At 48.1% G+C, this 21204-nt stretch overlaps 2 protein-coding genes across 2 annotated transcripts; one reads left to right on the forward strand and one right to left on the reverse strand.

Annotated features, from left to right (window-relative positions):
• Positions 1-785: 785 nt before the first annotated feature.
• RAD21L1 (RAD21 cohesin complex component like 1) lies at positions 786-11646 on the reverse strand (the record flags this gene model as incomplete). Its single annotated transcript, XM_084218170.1, has 13 exons — positions 786-977; positions 1769-1846; positions 2409-2489; positions 3167-3306; positions 4025-4127; positions 4975-5204; positions 6188-6298; positions 7293-7394; positions 8010-8195; positions 8559-8665; positions 9634-9733; positions 11219-11348; positions 11503-11646. The coding sequence occupies 13 exons, from the start codon at positions 11644-11646 to the stop codon at positions 786-788; spliced, it is 1704 nt and encodes a 567-aa protein (XP_084074296.1).
• A 3945-nt stretch (positions 11647-15591) lies between these two features.
• TMEM74B (transmembrane protein 74B) lies at positions 15592-17601 on the forward strand (the record flags this gene model as incomplete). Its single annotated transcript, XM_084217828.1, has 4 exons — positions 15592-15767; positions 16123-16282; positions 16400-16468; positions 17098-17601. The coding sequence occupies 4 exons, from the start codon at positions 15592-15594 to the stop codon at positions 17599-17601; spliced, it is 909 nt and encodes a 302-aa protein (XP_084073954.1).
• Positions 17602-21204: the final 3603 nt, after the last annotated feature.

Here is a 21204-nt window from a genome sequence, read left to right on the forward strand (position 1 = left end):
CAAGAGTTTCAGAAAATGACAGTAAAAGGGATAAAATTTATCCTAAATTAGATAAAAATTCAAGGAACTAATAATATTTCAGTTAACATCAATTTTTAAATAGATCTACACACGAATAAGGGTGTTAATAAGTTAAAAAGCTCTGTGAAATCTGAAAATGCAGGTTTTCTAGGAAATAGAATTTCTGGCTGCATCTTCTGGACTCTTCTAGGGCCAGTGTAACCTCTGTCTACCTGAACACACAAAAGCAACACTGGAGACAGTACCCTGCTAGATCTTAAAATATGAAATATTGAACAGTCTTTGACAGGAACAATTTTAAATAGTCTAAATTTTTTTGCTACAGAGAGTAAACAGATAACTCTTATTGATGGTATTAGAGAATTAACAGACACAAGCCTTGTCAAAAATAATTTAAGCTCCAAAGGTAGTCTCTGAGAAAAGTTTTGAAGGACTTTTATAAAATTCCTTTGAGGATTTTAAAAAAATTCCCTTGAGGACTTTTATAAAAACCTTCACAATGTAAATCTTTTATGTAGAATATATATTTTAGTGGTATTTTATTAATATACTGTGTAACTATCATATAACTCATCATGTAACTATAAATATTAATAATAAGCCCTGTAGTGATCACCTGGGGCAGGACCCCTGCACCAGCCATGACTGGGTGGGGTAGAGAACAGGGAGCTCTGCTCATTTCCCACAGCTTGACAAGACATTCCATCCTTTTTCCGGGAAAACTATTTGCTGGAAAATGCAACCTAAGCTGTATTTTGATCACTTTATCTGATCTTGTCAAACATGGGCCCAGCAGTGGCTGTGAGGTCAGCGAAGGGCTCAGGCTGCTGCAGCTCGAGGACCTGCTGCTTCTTCAGCATCAGAAAGATGTAAAATGTGGCTGCAGCTTCTTTCCGGGTGTTTCTCTGGCAGAGCTCCCGAAAACTGAAGGAACACACGCCTGATCTCTTCAGTTGCTGTGTGAGGGAAGTGAGAAATCAGTCAGGTGGTCAGCTTCTCCACCAGTAAAACTGGAGCCCATGGAATCCAAACAGAGAGCACTGCATAGAGGGACTATCTCTGCCTGAATGCCTCAAATAGGATCCAATCTCCATAGAATCGTGGAAGCACACACCATGTTTGGGTTGGAAGGGACCTTAAAGACCATCCCACTCCCCCACCATGGATACCTTCAACTAGACAAGGTTGTTCCAAGCTCCATCCAAGCTGGCCATGAACACTCCCAGAGATGGGGAGTCCACAACCTCTCTGGCTATCTTCCATCTGTGTTTATAGAAGTGACTTTTAACATTTTAATGCCATAATAGTGTTGGTACTTGTGTGTGATACTAAAATCTACAATTCCACTGAATTCCACTACACCAGTGGAGTGCTTCCATCATGCTTTGTGATTGATAACAACAAATATCATTGAGCAGTTCTTTGGGCTCAGTTATCTCTTGTATTTTTAAAGGCTGTACCTAGGTGTAAATATTTATTTACTATTTGCACAAAACCTTTGAAATACATTCAAAAAAAGAGCATTCAGAAAATTCTAGTAATTCCAGCAGCTGTGGAAAGGAACACCATACATCAAACACCCAGAATCCTGATTTTCCACAGAAATACAAAAAAAAAAGCACATGCTGCAAGTGAGAGGCAGAGACACTACTGTCTAATGGACAATAGAAGGAAGAGCTTTTCTAACATGGTCCAGCTGAAATCAACACCAGCTTTTGGTCTAATAAAAAAAATCTAGCACTGGTACCTGTAAAGTTTTTTGTAACCTAAGAGTTCTTTTGCCCCATCTTATTTCTTCATTGTCTTTCCCAGTCGTTGTTTGCTCCTTGAGAGGAAGTAAACAGAAAGTTAGTCAGGGTGAGTAAAAAGTCACACACCACGAGAAAAAGGACAGGAGTTCCAGGCTGGCTGAAAATCCAGATGGAGCTGGATATCTGGATGGCCAAACTCAGGGAATCTGGAGCCTCTGACACCTCTGTGCTCACACAAGGCTGTGAGAAACAAAGGAAAGAATGGGACCTGTGTGCTTTGTGCTACAGAGACAGCTCAGGTGCAACATGGACATGGTCCCAGTGAGGCAGCTCCACAGCCAGGTACTGCTCTGTGGGACTGGGATTGTGACAGGATTTGTACTGGCCAGGAGCTTAAAGAGAAGAGATATTCAAATATTTGGCTTGGGATGTTGGGTTTAACCTCTGAAGCATACAGCTGACTGCCCTGGTTTCAGAGTACCTGAGCATCCTCAGAACCAGCAAGGTTGAAATTATTTCCTTCTCACAGGAAGCAAAACTCCCTGGCAGTTCATGATGCTATTTTTTTTTCTTTTTTTTTTTAAGAAACAAGGTTCTGTTCTGAAACAAGCCAGGGCATCAGCTTAGGACACATACCTCTGGCACCTCCACCTGCTGTGCTTCAACTTCCTGGCCCAAGGAATTTTTTGAACTCTCAGAGAAAGCTGCTCCATCCTCCTGTGAGAATGAAAAAGACAATCACTAGGCCTGGACATTTATGCACACAGTGCAATTCTCTTTACACATTCTTCTCAAAGAATTTATTGTAATGAAGTTTTTCTAAATAAGTCAATAGCTGCTATTTCTACAATGTCTTTCCTGATATAGGGAAGGGCCTTGCTGTAGGATTTATCTACAGATGAATCTAAATGTATGGGCAGAGTTCAGGCATGGAGCACACATTTTCTCCTGCCATTAGCTCCAATTTCATCACTTTTCAACATTAATGAGCCTTATATTCTCTAAAGAATGCCCTTTACCAGAAGTGAAGATGGAAGAGATATTGCTTAAGTATTTCCTCAATATGACACACAAAATGTTTTATCCTTCATAGAGATTACATTTGTCTCTTCAGTACAATATTTCATATTTAATATGAAGCTCACATTTATTCTTAGTGATTAAACTGTAATCTATGCTGAGTAATAAACATTTTAATTAATCATTCATTCATTGTGGGAGTTTACCAAATTATAAATAAACTTTCATCACACAAGCTACTTAATGCTGTCTTGACTGTTTTTAACATCTTTTCCAAAGATTAGTAATTTCTTAGCATGTTTTAAATGGAACCTTAGCAAAAAGTGGAACCAATAGGCACACTTAGGTCTCTAAAACTGAGGAAAACTGCTCACTATAATTTCACCACAGTTCTCATTGGTTTTATCTCTGTCATTCTGTGATGTCAACATAAAGGAATCATTTCTATTTTTTCTCCCAGTCTCGGAATGAGATGGCTCCTGCAGGTAACTTGGCTCTTCTACTGGCAGCATCTCTGTATTAATAGAAAATCAAGATTGAAGAGGAAATTACTGTGAATCACCATCCTTAAAAAAAACCCCACTGAAAACCAAAAATCACACTGAAGTTCACAGTCTTTGAGAGGAAGAGCCAGAATAAGCAAATATTGAAGAAACACCATTCCCAACAGAAGCATGGAAGAAGAGCCTTCCAAGGTAGATTTTCCTTTTCTGAAAGTTGACCTTTATGGACTCACAGGAGGTGAGTTGGTTAATTAATTTTTGCAGCAGGTAAGGTTCCCAGTAGAGCAAAGGAATGAAAGTGGATACATCCATCTCAGAAGATCTAAAATGGAACACTTCTTCTTGCCTAATATTAACCAAACACATCTTCCAGATATAAGTAGAACTATTTACATTAATTTGGAATTTTGGAGAGAAGTTTGATTAAGCTTAGGATAAGTGGGAAGCTATTTTTTAAAATGATATTGAAAAAAAAACCCCACAAGCAACATTACCCAAATCTGCAGTTTCAGAGATAACTAGAGAAACCAAATATGAAACCAAAAATATCTTCTTATGCCACAAGAAAGAAAAAATCTGGATTTAATTTAATTTCTAAGAAACAAAAGAACAGCAAAGTAGTAATTTGTGTAACACTGCACACCAACACCTCTTGTGTCTCTCAAATATTATGTAGAATAGAAAATACTCTCTAACACCTAATTCTGTGCAACAGAATTAAAATATTACCTGTAGTATCTTGCTCTTTTCTCATTTCTTCAATTTCAGACATCCTCCGTATTCCATTTGCTCTCATCTTAAATCTGTCAGTCTTGAAGCATTTTTCAAACAACTGAAAATAATTATTTTTTGTTTACTTTCAGAATATCATGTCAGATTATTTACAAACATCAACACAGAATATGAATATGAGCTGTATGTTAATGACTGCAACCCAGAATTTCAGTATCTGAATTAGGTCACTCTGAAAATCTGCATTTTTTTTTGTTTGTTTTTAAGCAATAGCCTTCTGCAGCTCTAACATGAATTCCATGAAAAAAAAAAACATCTTAGGAGCAGCTTGAATCATTTTTCTTGAAGCCAGCCAGCAGGGAAGGATGAAAGAAAGAAACATCTGCAGTTTTCATCTTCTTAAAGAGCAAGTTGTAATTCTGCAGCTGGACTCTGAGTGGTGAAGCTGCACTGCTGCAGTGAACCCTTCCAAATCCATTAGCAATATTCTACTATGTCTGATGTACTTTTAAAGTAAATATAAACAAAAGATATCTCAAATTGATTGCAAAGAGGAAATAAACCAGAAAACAATACAACAAAGGAGAAAGTATAAAAGAAATGGACAGAAAAGTAAAAAGTTGTGTATCAGTATAAGATCAGTCAAGCACCAGTGTGTGAAATGAAACATCAGCTCTCATGTTCCTTTTGTAATTTTTCACTTGTTGGAGTGCAGAAAGTTAAGGCTGTGACCCCACAGATGATGAAACAATTAGTGGTGAGTGTGCAAACTATCAGGTGTCCAGCTGACCTGTACAGCAGAGCAATGCTCGCTGCACACCTGCAGCCAGCTCCAACTTCAGATCAGAGTCTACAAAACCTCTCTCAGTCAGATCCCAGCTCTGCAACAATCCTGGAATCCTGGAACCTACACAAGGGCACAGACCCCACAAGGAACTGATGTTTACCTTTTGCAGCTGAGCATGAATCATAGGCTGTGAAGAATGGGACAGGAGTTTATCCACAGCTCCCCACTCCTTCCACATCATTGTTTTCTTGGTTGGCGGAGCAAGGTCCAGCGTGGTCAGGAGGTCAGTGTAGTTGGTGAGCTGCTTATAAATGGTTTGGCAGCTGAGCTCCTTCTCTACATCCACCAGCAGCTTCCTTTTTCTTTGTTTTTTCTTCCTCTGGGTGACAGCTACATAAAGCAAGTATTAATAACAAGTCTTAAGGTCTATTCCTAGGACATTAAGCACACAAAAAAAGCCCAGTGAATCAACCTGGCTGCCGACCTTCTGAACACTGCCTAGACTTGAAAATCAAAGCACAAGTGCATAGGACATTCCTTCAAAAGTTTCTATGAAGTTTTCACTCTTTGTACTCTTTTATGGGAAATTCCCTTCTGTTTACTTGTGGAGGACAAATGACTGTTTTAATAAAGATCTGGGTACAGGACAACTTAATGAGAACACATGATAGAGCATCAAGACTGAATAAGCTGTCTTTAATCCATCAGGAAGTTAAGTGCTCCAGGAACTGCTGATGCACTCAAGAGGTTTCATTACCTCATAATTAATATCTGTATTTGTCAGTTTAATCCTTTAGCAATTTAATTAAGATGTAAACACAAAAGAAAAACACAGATTAGTTATATAGCCATAACTTCCGGGATATTATTTGGGCAGGCCAGAAAATTCCAATATTGTAAATATTGCTGTCAACATGAGCTTGCTTATTCATATTTAGCCACCAATGTGATAGGGGACATTTAGATTTCCTCTACAGAGGAAATGTAATACTCTTCACCTTGGATCTTGTTAAAAGTACACAAACCAATGTTTTCCAAAAGCTTGAAAGTTTTAGGATTGCGATTTTTAATATAAAAGTCACTGACGTGTCACTGGCAATCAAAGTTTTTCAGGTGATCCTTCAGTACTATCCCCAAAGCCAAGCTTGCAGAGCTGAAGAGCTACAAAACTTGACTTGTACATGGAACAAACTGCAAGCACAAATTTGGGCAGCTGAGATAAATAATCTGACACTGGGTTTGTATAATATTTACTATAAAAAAGAACTCTGACAGAGCAGATGAAATCTAAGGTGGGAATAATCTATATTGCAAGTATTTTCACTACTAAGAAGCAAACCAAACCTAGTCAATGCAAACATTCATCATCTGACCTGTATCATCAACTGGCTCAAGCACAAATCCTTCTTCCTGGAACAAAAGGATTGTCTCATTCATGGTGTGATTTCCATCCTTAACGGTGGTGTCTGCACAGTTGGACTCAACTGCAAGAAAACCCAGCAAATAACCCAAATTAAAAAAAAAAAAAAGTTACAATGTGGACTAATTTCTCAACCACATGACAGAGAATGCTACCAGACAAAACCAGTGAGAAATAAGAAACTGTGGTTTTGTTTATAATCTCACTTATGTTCACCAGTTCCTTCTCATACTCTCATGCTCTACACTTCCCTTCACTTATCCCAGAATGACCAGGCCATAGCAGAGACAGATCTGGAGAAAAACCCACACAACAGAAAGTGTTTAGGGGCAAAGGTGTTAAGTTTCAAACCCTATCTGTTTCCAGTTCCAGGCAAGTGCATGGCACTTGTGGGGACAAGTGGGGACATCTCTGTCCACAGAAAAGGAACAAGCAGCACCAGCAATAGAGGAAGGAGAGGCAACAGCCACTCTATCCCTATAAAGCTGTTCCAGAATTCTCTGTTTTAAACTAACACTCTGATGGGGGAGTAAGGATTTAAGACAGCAAAAATTTCTCAGAAATAGTTATCAAAGTTTAATTTCTTTCATCAGCATCAAACCAAAAGAAGATTAACAGCACCTTTATCAGTTACTTAAGTGTCATTTGTTGCAGAAATATGAAGCCAGAAATAGAAACACAGAATTGTTTCTGTTGGAAAAGACCTTTTAAGCTCTCACTAGGAAAGTTCACTGTTACAGAACAGCCTTATTTGGGTTTCTTTCCCCCTCAAAAGGGACGTCATGCTGTGAGCAGCAGGGTGGACCAACAGCATATCCAACAGGATGTCACATGAAGGTGTTTCTAAGCAATGTGAAGTTACAAATTTGGAATCCCTAAATCAAATAAAATTATCCTAAAATGGTGGATGAAGAAGTTTAGGGGGGAAAAAAAGCACAAAATAAATGAAGAAAGGAAAAAGGCACAAGGATACTACAAAAAGCTGAATGTGAGAGGCATTAGGCATTAACACAGGAACAGAGGGTTTATGTGAGATGGTGCAGACACTGCAAACTCACTGGCTGTGCTGTTCTCTGGCAGATCTTGTGACAAAGGACGTGCTTCCTCCACATCAAGAATTTCTTTATCTAGGACATTGTGCTCATCCCTCAACAAGAGTTCTTAAATACAAAGCACATAGTTTTAATCATTCTAAGCCTTAGCAGTCATGAAATAGTCTGATACAGCCTAATGTTAGTCAAGGTTAATACTCTGCAAAGAAAGCAAGTTCAGCTTCTGCAGATGGCTGTCAGTGGTGTGGCTGTCTGCAGCAGCACACAAAGGAGGGGATTAGTCCCAAGTTTGAGATTTCCACCCTTTTTTTTTTAAATATGGCCTTGATATTGTTAACAGGTATCAATCTGTAAGGTTTACATAAATGCTCTAAGCCACAGAGATGCAGAAACTACTTTGCTGCCTTTGTTATTACAACAGTAAGGATAAAAATGCTGCACTATTTCACTTCTGAAAACAGAAATTAATTGTTAAACATTAAGCATAAATTTAATGCCTTTAATTCTAAAATAATGAAATACAGCCTTTTAACCAATTTGACTTGGCAGTGTCTAAGTGATCACAGACTTAGTGACAGGTAGGAAAAATATATGTATGAAAACAACAACTAACATAGAATTTATGTTTGACAACAATCGCTTTGGTGCTGTCTTGACTGTTTTCCTGTAAGAATAAAAATATTTGGAAAGGAACCAATTCTCTTTGCCTGTGGCAAACCCTACCAATCATATCTGCAGCATCCTCCTCATCTCCAAAATGGTCATCCTGGAAGCAGTAAACATCTTCGTGCAGCAAAGATTTGTCTCCACTGGTGCTGGCTGAGTTGGGATCGGCCGCCAGACTGTTACTGCTTGTCAGGACACTGCCCTCAAAGAAGCTCTGTCTCCTCAGTGCTTCTGCTTCTTCATCTGAGGGAACACACAATTCCTTTTCCCTCATCTGTGTGAGTTTTGTAAACCCAGATGTATAAATTTCCTAATTTTTCAAGTAATTTTTAAAAGTTTGCAAGACATCCTATACCTCAAACGGAATAGAGAATAAACAATGTTATCTAATTTAGTAAAAGCAGGAAATGTTTGGTTTGGTTCTCGGTCTCTGACACCAGATTTTATTGCTTACACAAAATTTTAAACCTAAGACAGCATGATAGGCCAGTCAGCAAAATCATGGAACAAATGGACCTTTAATCACAGCTTTTTCACATGTGGAAAGGGCTCACATAAAACACACTTCCCCTTATGAAATTCTTCCACTTTCTCAACTACTCTCACCAAAGTTTCTATCACAGAGAAGTATACTGCTTTCATAATCCTCTGTAAGTGTGATTTCTTCAGCTCTGCTCTGATTCAAGGTAAAATGTTCAGCAACATCAATGGCCCTGATGAAAAAAATATTATAAAAATATAGAGTGAACTGAAACTCGTTGAACATTCAGCTGGAATGTGAAAACTTGTTTCTACACAGCCTTCAATCCTGGCATTTCATCGCAAGTCCCCATATTTCTCCACTCCCTTTTGCCAGTAGACTTGGGCTTTTGTGATTTTGTTCCCATCCAAGGCCTGATACCTACCAGAGCCTTGTCAGAAGGCAACTAATTAGCAAAACATCTTTTAAATCAAATTACACAACTCTTGGACAGGTAGAAAAGGCACCTTTACAGAGTCAGCACACTAAGGCACTTGAATAAAATGTATTATATTGCAGCTGTACGTACAAAATAATAAACCCTTACTGATCCCATCAAACCACATTTATGAGGAGGTACAGAGCAACCCTTGGTGGAAATCTCTTGTCCTGGACCTTTGGGGCATCAGAGCCTTCAGAAACACGACTTAGCCTCCTGTTTTTTATCAGTTTTCTACATTAGTGCTGCTTTGTGTCAAAAAAGCCTAAGAAATGTGCTGGCTTTTTCTCAGGAGCCAGGCTGACTATTGCTGATAAAACACCCCAGCCCCAGAGAGCAGTGGAGCAGAAACAAAATGAAGTTACCCAGTGGAACAGTGCAACACTGTGTGGTTACTGGCCACATCTTTCAGGATTAATACTAATTTTTATCTCTTCTCTTGAGGTTCAGAAAGCTGTTTGCATCCTTCACTCAGACAATTTAAAATCCTGAAGTCTAAGTTCAGGACATTATTCCATTGTGAAGGTCTGTTGATTAAAGGACTGAAGAAAACTACCAAAGCACAACGCCTGTGGCTATAGCCTTGTGGAGCTCAGAATTTAGGAGAATTCACTTATTAAATCAAACCAACCCAATCTGAGTCTCAATCAGATTACAGCAAGTGTATAGCTTTTACTTCTGGAAATTCTAAAAGAATGAATAAAAACTAGGGAAGCATTTACTTTACATCTGGTAGTGGTGCTTCAAAATCATGAAATTCTTCAGGTAATGTAATGGACTGATAAGCAGCCTCAAAGTTCTCTTCTGGAAGGTCAAGAAGCCCTGAAATAAACAGACAACATAACAAAATAAGTGTCAATAAAATAAAAGTAGTGCTCTCTCCCAAGTAGGTATAATAAGCCCATAAACCTGTCAGGAGGGACTGCTGCCATTCTAAATCACAGAATGGTAAAGCTTAGGCACCCAAAAGTGGAATTTCAGTTTCCATGTCCTTAAGATGATCTATTTTTTACAGTCAGATACAAAAGAGTCTGCTGCAACAGGACCTGAAATATGTAAGTACTTGTGTTGGTGAGCAGCTGCTTTAAGTCCCTGGAAGGTTCTCCCAGCTGACGTCTAGCCCAGAGTCTTTCACAGCACTGCAAATGAACCACTGTGTTTTCCTTTCCTCTGCTCTGTCTCCATAACACTGTTCTCCAGCATCAAATAATTATGTACTCAGACTGCCAATTACTTGGGAATCAGAGAAGCCTGGAAAAATACACGTGAGGAGGGATTTCTCAAGGTCACCCAACCCAATCTTTTGCTCAGAACAAGGTTAATTTCAAAGTCAGATCACTTTTGTCTATTTCCATTGATGCAGATTTCACAGCACCCCTGAACAGTCTTGTTCAGCATTTTACCACTTCTGCTGAAATTCTTCTCCCCTTTTCTATCTAAATAAAGTCTCTGTTGCAGCAGTGGTGACTGTTGTGTGCTCTTGAGCTGTGTGGCGCTCTCCAAGTTGCTATAGGTTCTATCTCCAAAATAGCCAGCAGTTGTGGCTGGCAGATTTCAGTTGCATATTAAGAAAAACTTCTTTACTAAAAGGGTTTTCAAGCCCTGGCACAGGCTGCCCAGGGTAATGCTGGAGTCACCATCCCTGGAGGGATTTGAAAGACATGTGGTATTTGGGGATATGGCTTAGTGGTGGCCTTGGCAGTGCTGGGTGAACAGTTGGACTGGGTTTTGGAGGGCTTTTCCAGCCTAAATGGTTCTGTGATTCTATAATTCTGTGATCATATCCTTGAGAATAATGCAGAGTAATTACTGACTATTTTGCAAACAGACCAGGTCACAAAGCACATTAAAACTGGCAGTAGACACTGGTGTTCTCAGGCTTTTTTTTAGACAACAGTGCCTCCCATTTATTGCCTAAGTATGACAGATACAGAGCCTGTTGGAAAAGGCTCCAGTCATCTCAGCTCCCTTCTCCCTGTCTACATGGCTAGAGCTCAAAACACACTGTCAGGTCTGGCACTGACACTGTTAGACATGTTGTTGGTGTCATCAGAAATTAAAATTAATTATCTAGCAATGGAGGCTGAACTCAAGCATCTTCTTGTAAGCCCACTTAAGATACTGCTTCTGTTAAGGGAGTCAAAGACCTGAAATGGCACTAAATTAGGCCAGACCAGCAGCAGGCACTGGTATGTTCAGTTTCCTTCGGGGTCAGTAATGTGTATTTAACAGAAAGAGCCAAAAATTAACTTGTAAAATGAGAGCTGTACAGGACACAGATGAAATAATGCTGAATTTTGTGTATACCTGGACGAAAGGCTGTCTTCATTTTGGTCAGAGCTTCATTGCAGTCTGCCAAGAGGTACTTTACTTTCCTGTTGTAAATCCGCACCACCCCCAGAAGTAAGTGTCCAGAGGTTCTCAGAGCTATAGTAAACTGTGAGGATTTAAATTTTAAAAAATTGTTTAGGAGTTAGTATTTTTGGCAAAAACGTTAAAATATTACACAGAAGTAAGAGAGTTCTCTACTGAGAGACCAACACCTCCACCCCAGGATTCTGCAGGAGATCTCTCCTCATGCCACAGCCTACCTTTGGGGAGAGGATTTTTTGTACGGTGGCCTCTAAATTACACTCAAAGATATGTGCCTTGGTCAGCTTCTTCTCCCAGTGGGCAGCCAGCCAGATTTTGGCCAGCGGCCCCCGCTTGTTGATGAGCAAATGGACATAGAACATGGTGCCTGGCCAAAGGTCTCAGGGCAGCCCTGACAAAATTCCCTGAGCTCTTCCCCTTGGAACAGGAGATGGGTCCTGGGGCAGCAAATGGGATTAGGGATTTAATGCAATCTGAGGGGATGGGGACCCAGTCGGGTGCTCTGGGGAGGGAGGAATTTAGTGGGATCTGAGGGGATGGGGGGACACAACCAGGCACTGAAGGGGATGAGAGGATTTATGGGATTAGACGGGACAGGGCACCCAGGCAGATATTGGGGGGATGTGAGGATTTAGTGGGATCCAGAAGGGCTGGGATTACCCAGTTGAGCACTGAGGGAATGGGAGAACCCTGAGGGAATGAAAGGATTTAGCAGGACCCTCAGAGGGCAGGCAGGGGGGATTTGGCAAGATCCTTAGAGGATGGGTCAGGGTGGATTTAGTGGCGCCTGACGGGACAGGGGGAGCCAGCCAGGCCCTGCGGATTTAGCAGGACCTGAGGGGATGGGCTGACCGAGACGCTGAAGGGACAGGGGCCTGAGCAATGCCAGGAGGGACGTGTTGGACTTAGCGGGATCCTGAGGGATGGATGGGCACAGCCGGCCGCTGAGAGGCCCTGCGGGGATGAGGAGCCCCGGGGACCGAGGGGGATCCGCAGGCGCTGAGGGGGCTCGGCGGGGCGGGCGGACCCTCCTCAGGCCTCAGCCGCGGCTCAGCCGAGGGCGGGAAGGCGCCGCGGCGGGGTCCCACAGCGGGCCCGCCCTCGGAGCCCCCGCAGGGCCCGTGTCCGCTCGGCACGGCTCCGCACAGCCACGGAGCCCTCGGCAGGGACCTGCCGCTGTAAATGGCCCCCACCTTCCTGGGGCTCACCAGCAGGACCCACGCGTGCCCGGGAACGCATTGTGGCACCCCTCATTTTGGGTTCATGAGAGTGGAGAGCAATCTCACTCTCCGCATCCATCTGTCCTTTTTCCTCTCCTCTCCTTGTCTTTCCCTCCCCTTCTCCTCCCAATCCCTTTCACCCTTGACGTTCTAAGAGCCCGTTTGCAGACACCGCCCCATCTCTTTCTCTGCAGGTGAGCAGCTCCTTCGTGGCTCCAGACACGTCTGATAAAACTCCCCTGGTGAAGGAAATTTGCAGAAGAAAACAAAAAAAGCCAAACAAAAAAGCAGAGCCTCTGGTCGGACCTCTGTGCAGGGGGCGGGGGGGAAAGGCAAAAGGTGCACAGCCATCCATCTATCAGCTCCAGCCACCCCTGAGAGCAGACAGTGTGTTTGCACTCTTAGGTGTCACCAGCCAGGACAAAAATAGTTTTTCACCCTTTGCTTCAAGCTTTCCATGCTTTATATTCACGCAGAACAAGCAAGGCTCCCGTTGCTCCCAGGCAAAGCCCAAAGCATCAGCTGTTGCCATATCACAAGGCACCTGAGGTTTTCCCTGTCTCCCTGGTGTTAGCTGAAGATAACGAGATCTTAATTATCACCAGGAAAGTGCTGAGCCTCATCCCAGTGCGGCTCTGCATCTGGTCATAGTGGCAAGCAGGGCTCCATCCCTCCAGCTGCCTTTGGGCTGGGGCTCAGATGTTTGGGGAAGGAGAGGGATTTTTGCTATAAATCATCCTTGAAGTGGTGTACCCCCAACAGGGACTTGGAGGAACCTCCCACGAGCCCCAGAGCAGGTATCCACTGTGCTTCCAGGGCACCAAACCTGTCTGAGAACTCCATGCCCTGCAAGAGGGGAACCACCCTCACTGATGCCCACTGTGCAGCTCCAGCCCTCCCCAGCACCAATGCTCAAGTCCAGCCCTGCCTGCCTTGCTGGTGGCAACAGCTCCCAGGAGCAGATTGCTGGATCAGAACCCTCCCTCATCCATGGGGAGCACTGGGATGCTGTGTCTGGGGTACACAGGGACTGGCAGTGACAGGCAGGGAGGCTGTGATTTGCTGGGCATCTCCAGTCCTCCCAAATTGCTGGATCTCTCGGTGATCTCTCAGCCAGCTCCTGAATTGCCTGGCTGCTTTTTTCCTGACCTCTGAGTCACCTTGAGCCGTGCTGGCTGCGAGTCCTCGCTGTGCCATGGGATGCTGTGAATGCTAAGGAGGCAGGAATCAAACTTCACCTCGGTAGTGAGGCTGGATAGGGGTCAGCACTGCCAGTGGGCACCAGATAGCTGTGCACTCCCCAAAATTGGGCTGTGCTGCACAGGGCTGTATTAGGTCAGATAGAGCCAGGTCCTGTCTAGCTCCATCACATTCCTGCTTCTGCTGTCCTCTTCTGCCTGCCTGAGGCTCCCATTTGCTGTACTTCTCATCAACGTTCAATCATTTCGTCTGAGTAGTGACCTGTTCCCATCTCTGGTTCCCTGTCTGGCTCCTTCACCCTGTTCCATCTCCCAGACTCATTCCCTCCCTCCTCTTTCCTTTTCTTTCCAAGTCGTCTGTCTCTCCCCTCCAGCACTCCTGCAGTTTCATTGTGAATTTTGGCAGTGCTCCCTCTGACCTTGGCTGTCTCCCTCCTCTCTTTGCTCCTGCACTGGCAGCATAGATCTTGGCTGTCTCAGTCTCTCCTCCCCTTCTCTTAGTGCCAGCACCTTGGTGATGGAGTGGCCTTTGCCAGTCCCCATCCTCATGCTCAGCCACTCAGGATCAGGCTGGGGAAGGTTTTTGGGCTACCTTGAGGCCCCTTCAAAGACCTGGGGTCCCCTCCATCTCCCATCCAGCAAGTGGGATCCTGGGGTAGCACAGTGCAAGCAGCAATGCCAGCAGAACATATCCCTCCACCTCATCCCTCACAGGTGCTTCTCAAGCTCAAGCATTGCTGTGGGACTGGGGGGCAGGAGCAGCCCTGTGGGCAGCATGGAGCCCTGACCCCATGGCAGGCTGAGCCCTGTCCCTGTATGAAGGCAGGTGGGAGCCACAGCATGAGTGCTTCTGCTTCTGCCCCACAAATCTCCATCCTGGCCATGCTCCTGGCCTTGGCATCCCTGGGTGCACAGGCAGCCACAGGGCTTGGGTGCTCCAGAACAGAGGGCATAACCACAGTTTTGCTCTGCTCAGGAGCAAACTGGTGGCAGTTCTGTCTTCCCGGGTAATTTGGCGATGGTGAGGCAGCAGATCTGCTCCTGCCCATCTGTTCACAGAGATATGCCTGCCTGCTCCAAATCCATCTTTTCCTGCTGATTTGGGACAATCTGTGTCCCATGACCTACTTGTCTCCAAGCATCTCCTGCCTTCCTGCGGAGTGGGTTGGTACTAAAGACTCTCTAAATGTAGTTAACGTGTCAGGATGCACTTACATTTATTTTTAATTCTGCTTCTTTCTCGGCCCACTTCTGGCTACATCTCTGGGGACACTGTGCTGGGAAGCCTCTGTGTTTCACAGAGTCACAAAGTCACGGAATGGTTTGGGTTGCAAGACACCTTAGAGATCATCTCATTCCAAGCCCCCATGCCATGACAACTCTATGCTCCTGCTGCAGCTCAGAGACTGAGAGGTGCCATGTGTTGGTCTAGAGTGTTCCAGTCAGCATCATGGATAGACACTGTGTCTAGATAGGTGCTGAGCCTGGATCGTGTTGCACCTGTCCAGCCCCCAGAAAACACAAATGCACCTCTTTATTTGTGTGGCACGCTCTAAAACTCTATGACCTTTTTTTAGCCATTTTAGCTGTACCTGACAGAGACTTCAGAGAAAATGCCTGCCTCGTCATGACACAGGTGGCAAGAAACTCCTATCTGACATCTCCACACAGAGCAGTGCCCAGACACTATGGGTAACAGAGAGCCCAGTGTAGCTGCAGAGGAATGCACTTGTGCTGGGACAGGGTTCAGGACACAATGGGGACAGGGTGCAGGGCACAAGCAGCTTCCCTGCAGCCCCAGCACTGAGCTCACCCAGCACCTGCAGCACTGGGTGTGCTTGTGGAGATGCTGGAAGCATGTGAAGGTGTTGAAGGGAATGGTAAAGCGATGGACAAACCTTCCCAGCAGCTGTCAGCAGCCCACCCGATATTGTTTGGGATTTATATCCACATCTCCAGGCACTGCTCCAAATGTGGAAACAGACCACGTCTATTAACAAACGAGGGAAAGCGTGTGGCTGCCAGCAGGTCACTGCTGGGGCACGTGCCTGGCTCTGGTGCCAGGTCAGGGAGAAGAAGAGTGCAGGCACTGACATGAATGCTCTGGGGAAAATGCAATAAATAACGTGTGTGTGTGTGTGTGTGTGTGTGTGTGTGTGTGTGTGTGTGTGTGTGTGTAGAGGGGGCAATTATGCCCGGTGGGATTGTGGTGGGACCGCAGGGGGGGTCAGGAGCTCCTCTGTCCCAGGCTGGGTAATATCATACCTGGCCCAAACCCAGGTCAACCCCCACTTTCTCCGGGAATCTGGGACAGGCTGGGCAACGTCCATATGGGACATCTCCCTGCTGTCTTTGGGGCTGGGGATGCTCATGCTGCAAGCCCAGTGTCCCCAGCCCAACTCCATCTCATGTCCCACAGGGGACTGCTGGTTGTGGAGGGCACGTCCTCCAGGCACACCCCACACAAAACCCACCGTGCTGCTCCTCTCCAAAGCCCCTCCCCACGCAGCCCCCCCGGGTGCCCACGGAGGGTCCCGGCGGTGCCGAGGGGGTGCACAGAGGGGTCCCTGTTGCACGGGGTACGTGCACAGCAGGCGCCGGTGTGCACCCGGGCGTGTGCATGTGAGTGCATGTGTGTGCCCCCCGTACGTGTGAGTGTGTGTGCGTGTGCGTGCGGCGGCCGTGCGCGACCGCAGCTCGGGGCACCCACCGCCCGCCCCGCGGCGGCACCGGCACCTGCCCGGGGAGCCGGGGAGGCGGCGGGGGTAGGCAGCCCGACGCGGGTGACCGGGAGGGGAAGCGGGGCTGCTCGGTGCGGGCGTCGGCGGGGAGGGCAGACCGAGCGGAGGAGCGGGAGCGGAGCCCGGTGCACGGAGCGGGGCCACAGCCCGGTGCGGGAGCGGGGAACGGGAGGGCAGACTCCGGCGGGAGAAAAGGGTCCGGTGAGGGGCAATTTAGTGGAGTCACAGGGACACAGGTCCCCACAGGGGGTTTCAGACGGTTTCGGGAAGGTGGGTCGCGCGGTGGGAGCCTGGTTCGGGAAGGGGGAGAGCCAGGTGGGACGACCCGGTTCGGAGAGACAGGTGCCGGGTTCCGGGAAGGGGAGCAGCCCGGTCTGAGGGTCGATTCCGGGGAAGAGGGACAGTCCGGGCGGGGTCTCAGCTCCGAAGGTTGCCCGGTTCGGCTGAGCGGGATCCAAGGAAGAGGAGCAGCCCGGTTCGGAGACCTGCGGGGTGGGGCTGGTAGCCCGGTCAGGGAAAGAGACTCCGGGAAGGGGAAGAATCCCGCCCGCGGGGTTCGGCTCTGGTTTGGGGAAGCATCCCGGCTCGGGGACCCGCCTCCGACCCAGAGGAGCATCCCGTCCCGCTTCAACCGCTCACCTTCGGCCGCGCAGGCCGGCGGCGGTTCCATGGCGTCCCCGCGGGCGGCGGAGCTGCGGAGCCCGGACGAGGCGGCGGCCGCGGGTGCGGGGGCCGGTGCGGGCGCGGGGGGGCCGGTGCCGGCGGGCCCGGGGCTGGCGCTGGCGCTGGGCTGCGCCCTGGGCGGCGCGGCGCTGGTGGTGCTGGCGGGGGCCGTTCCGCGGGCGGCGCGGCCCGACCCCGCCGTGCCGGCGCGGCAGATGGAGCGGCTGGAGGCTCGGGCAGCACGTCTCCGCGCCCGCCTCGACCGCTGCACCGTGGCCGGGCTAGCGCTGCTGGCTCTGGGCGGGCTCCTGCTCGCCGCCCTGCTGCTGGCCGCCGCCGCCGCTCGCCGCCGCGCCCGGGCCGCCCGCCGCACCGGTGGCACCTATGGCTCGGTACGGCTGCGGCTGCGGAGGGTGTCAGCTGAAGGGACGCGGGCGCTGCTCGAGAGCCAGCTGAGCCCCCCACCTCAGCCCCCCGAGGGGCCCGGCTCCTAGCTGTGTACACCCCAGGGACCCCTCATCACTGGCAGAAACGGGGTCCCCTTGCTGCCCTCCAACACCGATACCATTGGGTGAAACTTTGCCTACACCAGCCTTCAGCCACCATTCTCACCTCCTTGAATCCTTCTTGAATGGTGCTCAGGCCCAACAGCACCGGACCAATGAGGCTTTGGGGTATTCCACCAGACTGCATGGCCCTGGCACGGGTTGTTCCCTGCCACCAGCACTGGGACAGCATGGCCTTGGGACCTCCTGTCGCCTCCCCAGCACGTTCCTGGATGGGATCCTGCCACCAGCATCATGGCAGTGGCATAACCAAGGCAGCCATGGGATTTCTGTGCTATGGTCGGTTGCAGCCTGGGCTGGATGGGAGGCTGAGCTCCTTCCCACAGCCAGGACCTGACTGCTCTTCCCTACAGATCTGTATCTGCCATCAGTAACCATTTTTAGCAATAGTTTCCTGTAAAACTCTGGCATAGAGTTTGTGCTTGCACTGTTTCGGGCAGAAGAGGAGGCAGCAAGCATGCCCACCACCTGTGGGGTGGGGTCCAGCCCCCTGCCACCCCCCAGCCCTCACACCCCACCAGCTCCATTCTGCACAGCAGGATGAAGGCCAGGACACGCCTGCACTGTGCCAAGCATCCCACTAGCACCAGCAGCCCTGGAATGGCCTCTTCCAAACCCATGGTGCTCTGTACAGAAGAGAGTGGATGATTCTCAGTGCCTCGAGGTGATGTGGTGGCTGTGTCCCACACTGGCCTGGCAGTGCTGCTGCTGGGGTGTCCCCACACTGGCCCTTCAGCTGATTCAAGGCCACTGTCTGCGGTGTGAAGGCAAAATTGCATCTCGGGAATTAAACATGAAGCGTCATTAAAGCACAATGTTCTGTGGAAAGAGAAATGGGTATGAGCAGTGTGTTGGGAAAGGGAAATAATTATCCCACTGGAAAATGCAGACCCACAAAAGGTTTATAATGAACTGCCACCAGTTTTCAATCCATCCCATAAGCTACCCACTTCAGACATTCTCATGCAGGGACAAGTCCCTCCAGACAGCCTGACACAAAGAAAAGGGATTTTTACATCTGGTTGCCTGGGTTGGGTTTTATTCCAGGGCTTCCAGTGTCTCCTTGTATGCTGGGAATGGTGTCCTCTACCCTTTGTTTCCACATAGTGCTTCACAGATGATTCTTCCCGCTGCTGTGAAGTGCCACGTGCCTCTCTCCCTGTAACCACATCACCAGCCATACTCTGTATTTATTGTAGGATCCCAGGGAAAAACTTTGAATCACATTACACCTGCAATCCTGGCACCCAGGGGCCAAATGAAGAGTTCAAGGTTCAAGGAGAGCATGGGGGGGGGGGGGGCAAATGTCATTGTGGCAGTCACTGAGGGGCTGTAGGGTGGAGGAGGGGGTGATGCTCTGGGAGGGAGGGAAGAGAGGGAAGGAAAGGGAAGAAGAGAAAAAGGGGAGAAAGGGGGAGCTCTGAGTCTTCCCAAGCAAGGCTCTGCCCTGAGAAGGCAGATGTCCCTCCTGCAACTCAGCACTGGCCCTGCATTTCTGGATTAGTAAAATAAACCTGTTAGATGGAGAAATGATCCTCATCCCTTTTTTGTTGCTTTAAATAAGATGGAAGGAGTGTTTTCAGGATGAAAAGCTGAGCCTGGTGAAGGTTACAGCTGTTAAGCACCTGCTGTATGTGAGCACAAGAAATACTCCCGTGGATTAGGCCATGAGGCTGCTCAAGAAACTGCAGGAAGGGGCTTTTATTGCTTTGTCAGCACGTTGCTGGACTGTGCCTTGAGTCCTTGCAGGACTGGGGGGAAGCCTCTACATATATAGAGATATATTTACAGTGAACAAACTGTGAAGGAACAGCACAATTAAAGAGGATTCCCCACTGAGACCTCCAGGGCTGGGATGTGATCTCGTACACAACCTCCCCTAGGCTGAGGTGTAGGGTGGCTGCAGCAGAGAGACATGGAGCTGTCTGACCTGGCTGTCCCTTCATCACTCTGGCAGGCACTGGGAAAGAGGCACTAGTATGTGGTGCTTAATGTGCAGGGGAGTAGTAGGAAGCAATCCAAAATCTTTCAGAGTGCTGAGAAAAATCTGGCTGGGAAAGACTGATGCTGTGCAGCCTGAGTGGAAGGAGGGTCAATGGCTCTTCAGTCCCCCAGTGCTGGTGTTTTGGGGATGTCTTTCTTTGTGCCAGGAGCAAGCAAAGCAAGCAGGGAGGGCCCAGAGTGCCTTTCCCAGTTCCATATAACGGGGGCTGCTTTGTTTTCCTGCTGGGCCACACACACGGCTTCCCTGTATCCAGCATCCAAGGGATGTAGCACCGGCTGCAGGGTAATTAGCGACGCCGGGGGTTCTGCCATCCCATCGGGAGCATGCAGGCAGGTGCTGAGGGCTGGGCGGGCTGGCAGATGGCCTGAAGGACTCTCTGGGGATCCTGAGCCATTACCAATAATCCAGTGCCTCTCTTCAAACGTGTAGTGGAAGTGCTGCTGCTGGAGGGGGGAGGCTGAGCCTGTGCCAAGACCGCACACCCAGCCCCAGCCACTCCTCACAGCCTCCCCATAAAAATTAACACGGGGTGTGTTACTGTGCTCCCGTGCATGTTAATGTTTCCTGTCGCTTAGGGCAGAAACAACAGTGCTGGGGACAGGGACACATGGCTCAGGGCCTGAACTGTGCCTCCTGCTGAAGGGAGACCTGGCCCTCACAGCCACTGTGGAACAAACCCACAATGGGGACGGCTGCCCCACAGCCATTCTCAGGGAATGGGGTTTGTGCTGCCATAAGCCCTACCCATGGAATAAGGAATGTGCTTGGGATGACTGGTCCTCAGGAGCCATCTCTGCCATGCTCCAGCTCCTTTGGTGACACCCAAACCAATTGTGGGGACAGTCTCCTGTTCCCACTGTCCTGTGACATGGAGAGGAGGATCCTTGCCTCGTTTTACCCATCCTTTCTGGAGAGAGGATGGCTCAGCCCAGGGAGCCCAGAGGCTCAGGCAAAGGCCTGCAGCAGACACTTGTCCCCTTTGGAACCCACACCCCTCCTCTGCCACCTGTTTCCCAGCTGCACAACACCACGGACCCGCCGGGGCCGGGCGCTGCAGACAAAAGCCGGTTCCTCGGCCTGCCGCAGCCTCTACCCGCGCTGACTCGCTTTAATTAGCCCCATCAAAGCCGGCTGCGCCTCTCCCTCCTGGTAGGTCGCAGAACATGATTAATTCAGGCACAGAAAACAGCCGCCCCCCGCAGAGAGGGCCTCTCGATGAGGCTAAAGCTGTTTCCTCTCCCCCATCCAGTCTTACAACCCCTGCAGCAAGGTTGGGAGCTTCTTTCTCCTGGAAGGAAGCTGGGGATAAGCACAGGCTGTCCCAGGAGCCGGAGGGGACAAGCAAGAGCAATGGCATCACCGAGCCTGGGTCTCTCTCCGTCCCTCCCATGCTGCTCTGGTCATGGGCATTGCCCACAGCCCACCCGTGGGTCTGCAGGTGGGACTTCCCCTGAAAAACTTTGGGGTAGTGCAGTGGGTCTGGGCTCAGAACCAGCCCCTCCACGAATGGGGGTCCATGCATGAGC

The sequence above is a fragment of the Fringilla coelebs genome (genome assembly GCF_963513975.1).
Source record: "Fringilla coelebs genome assembly, chromosome: 18".
Lineage (NCBI taxonomy): Eukaryota > Metazoa > Chordata > Aves > Passeriformes > Fringillidae > Fringilla > Fringilla coelebs.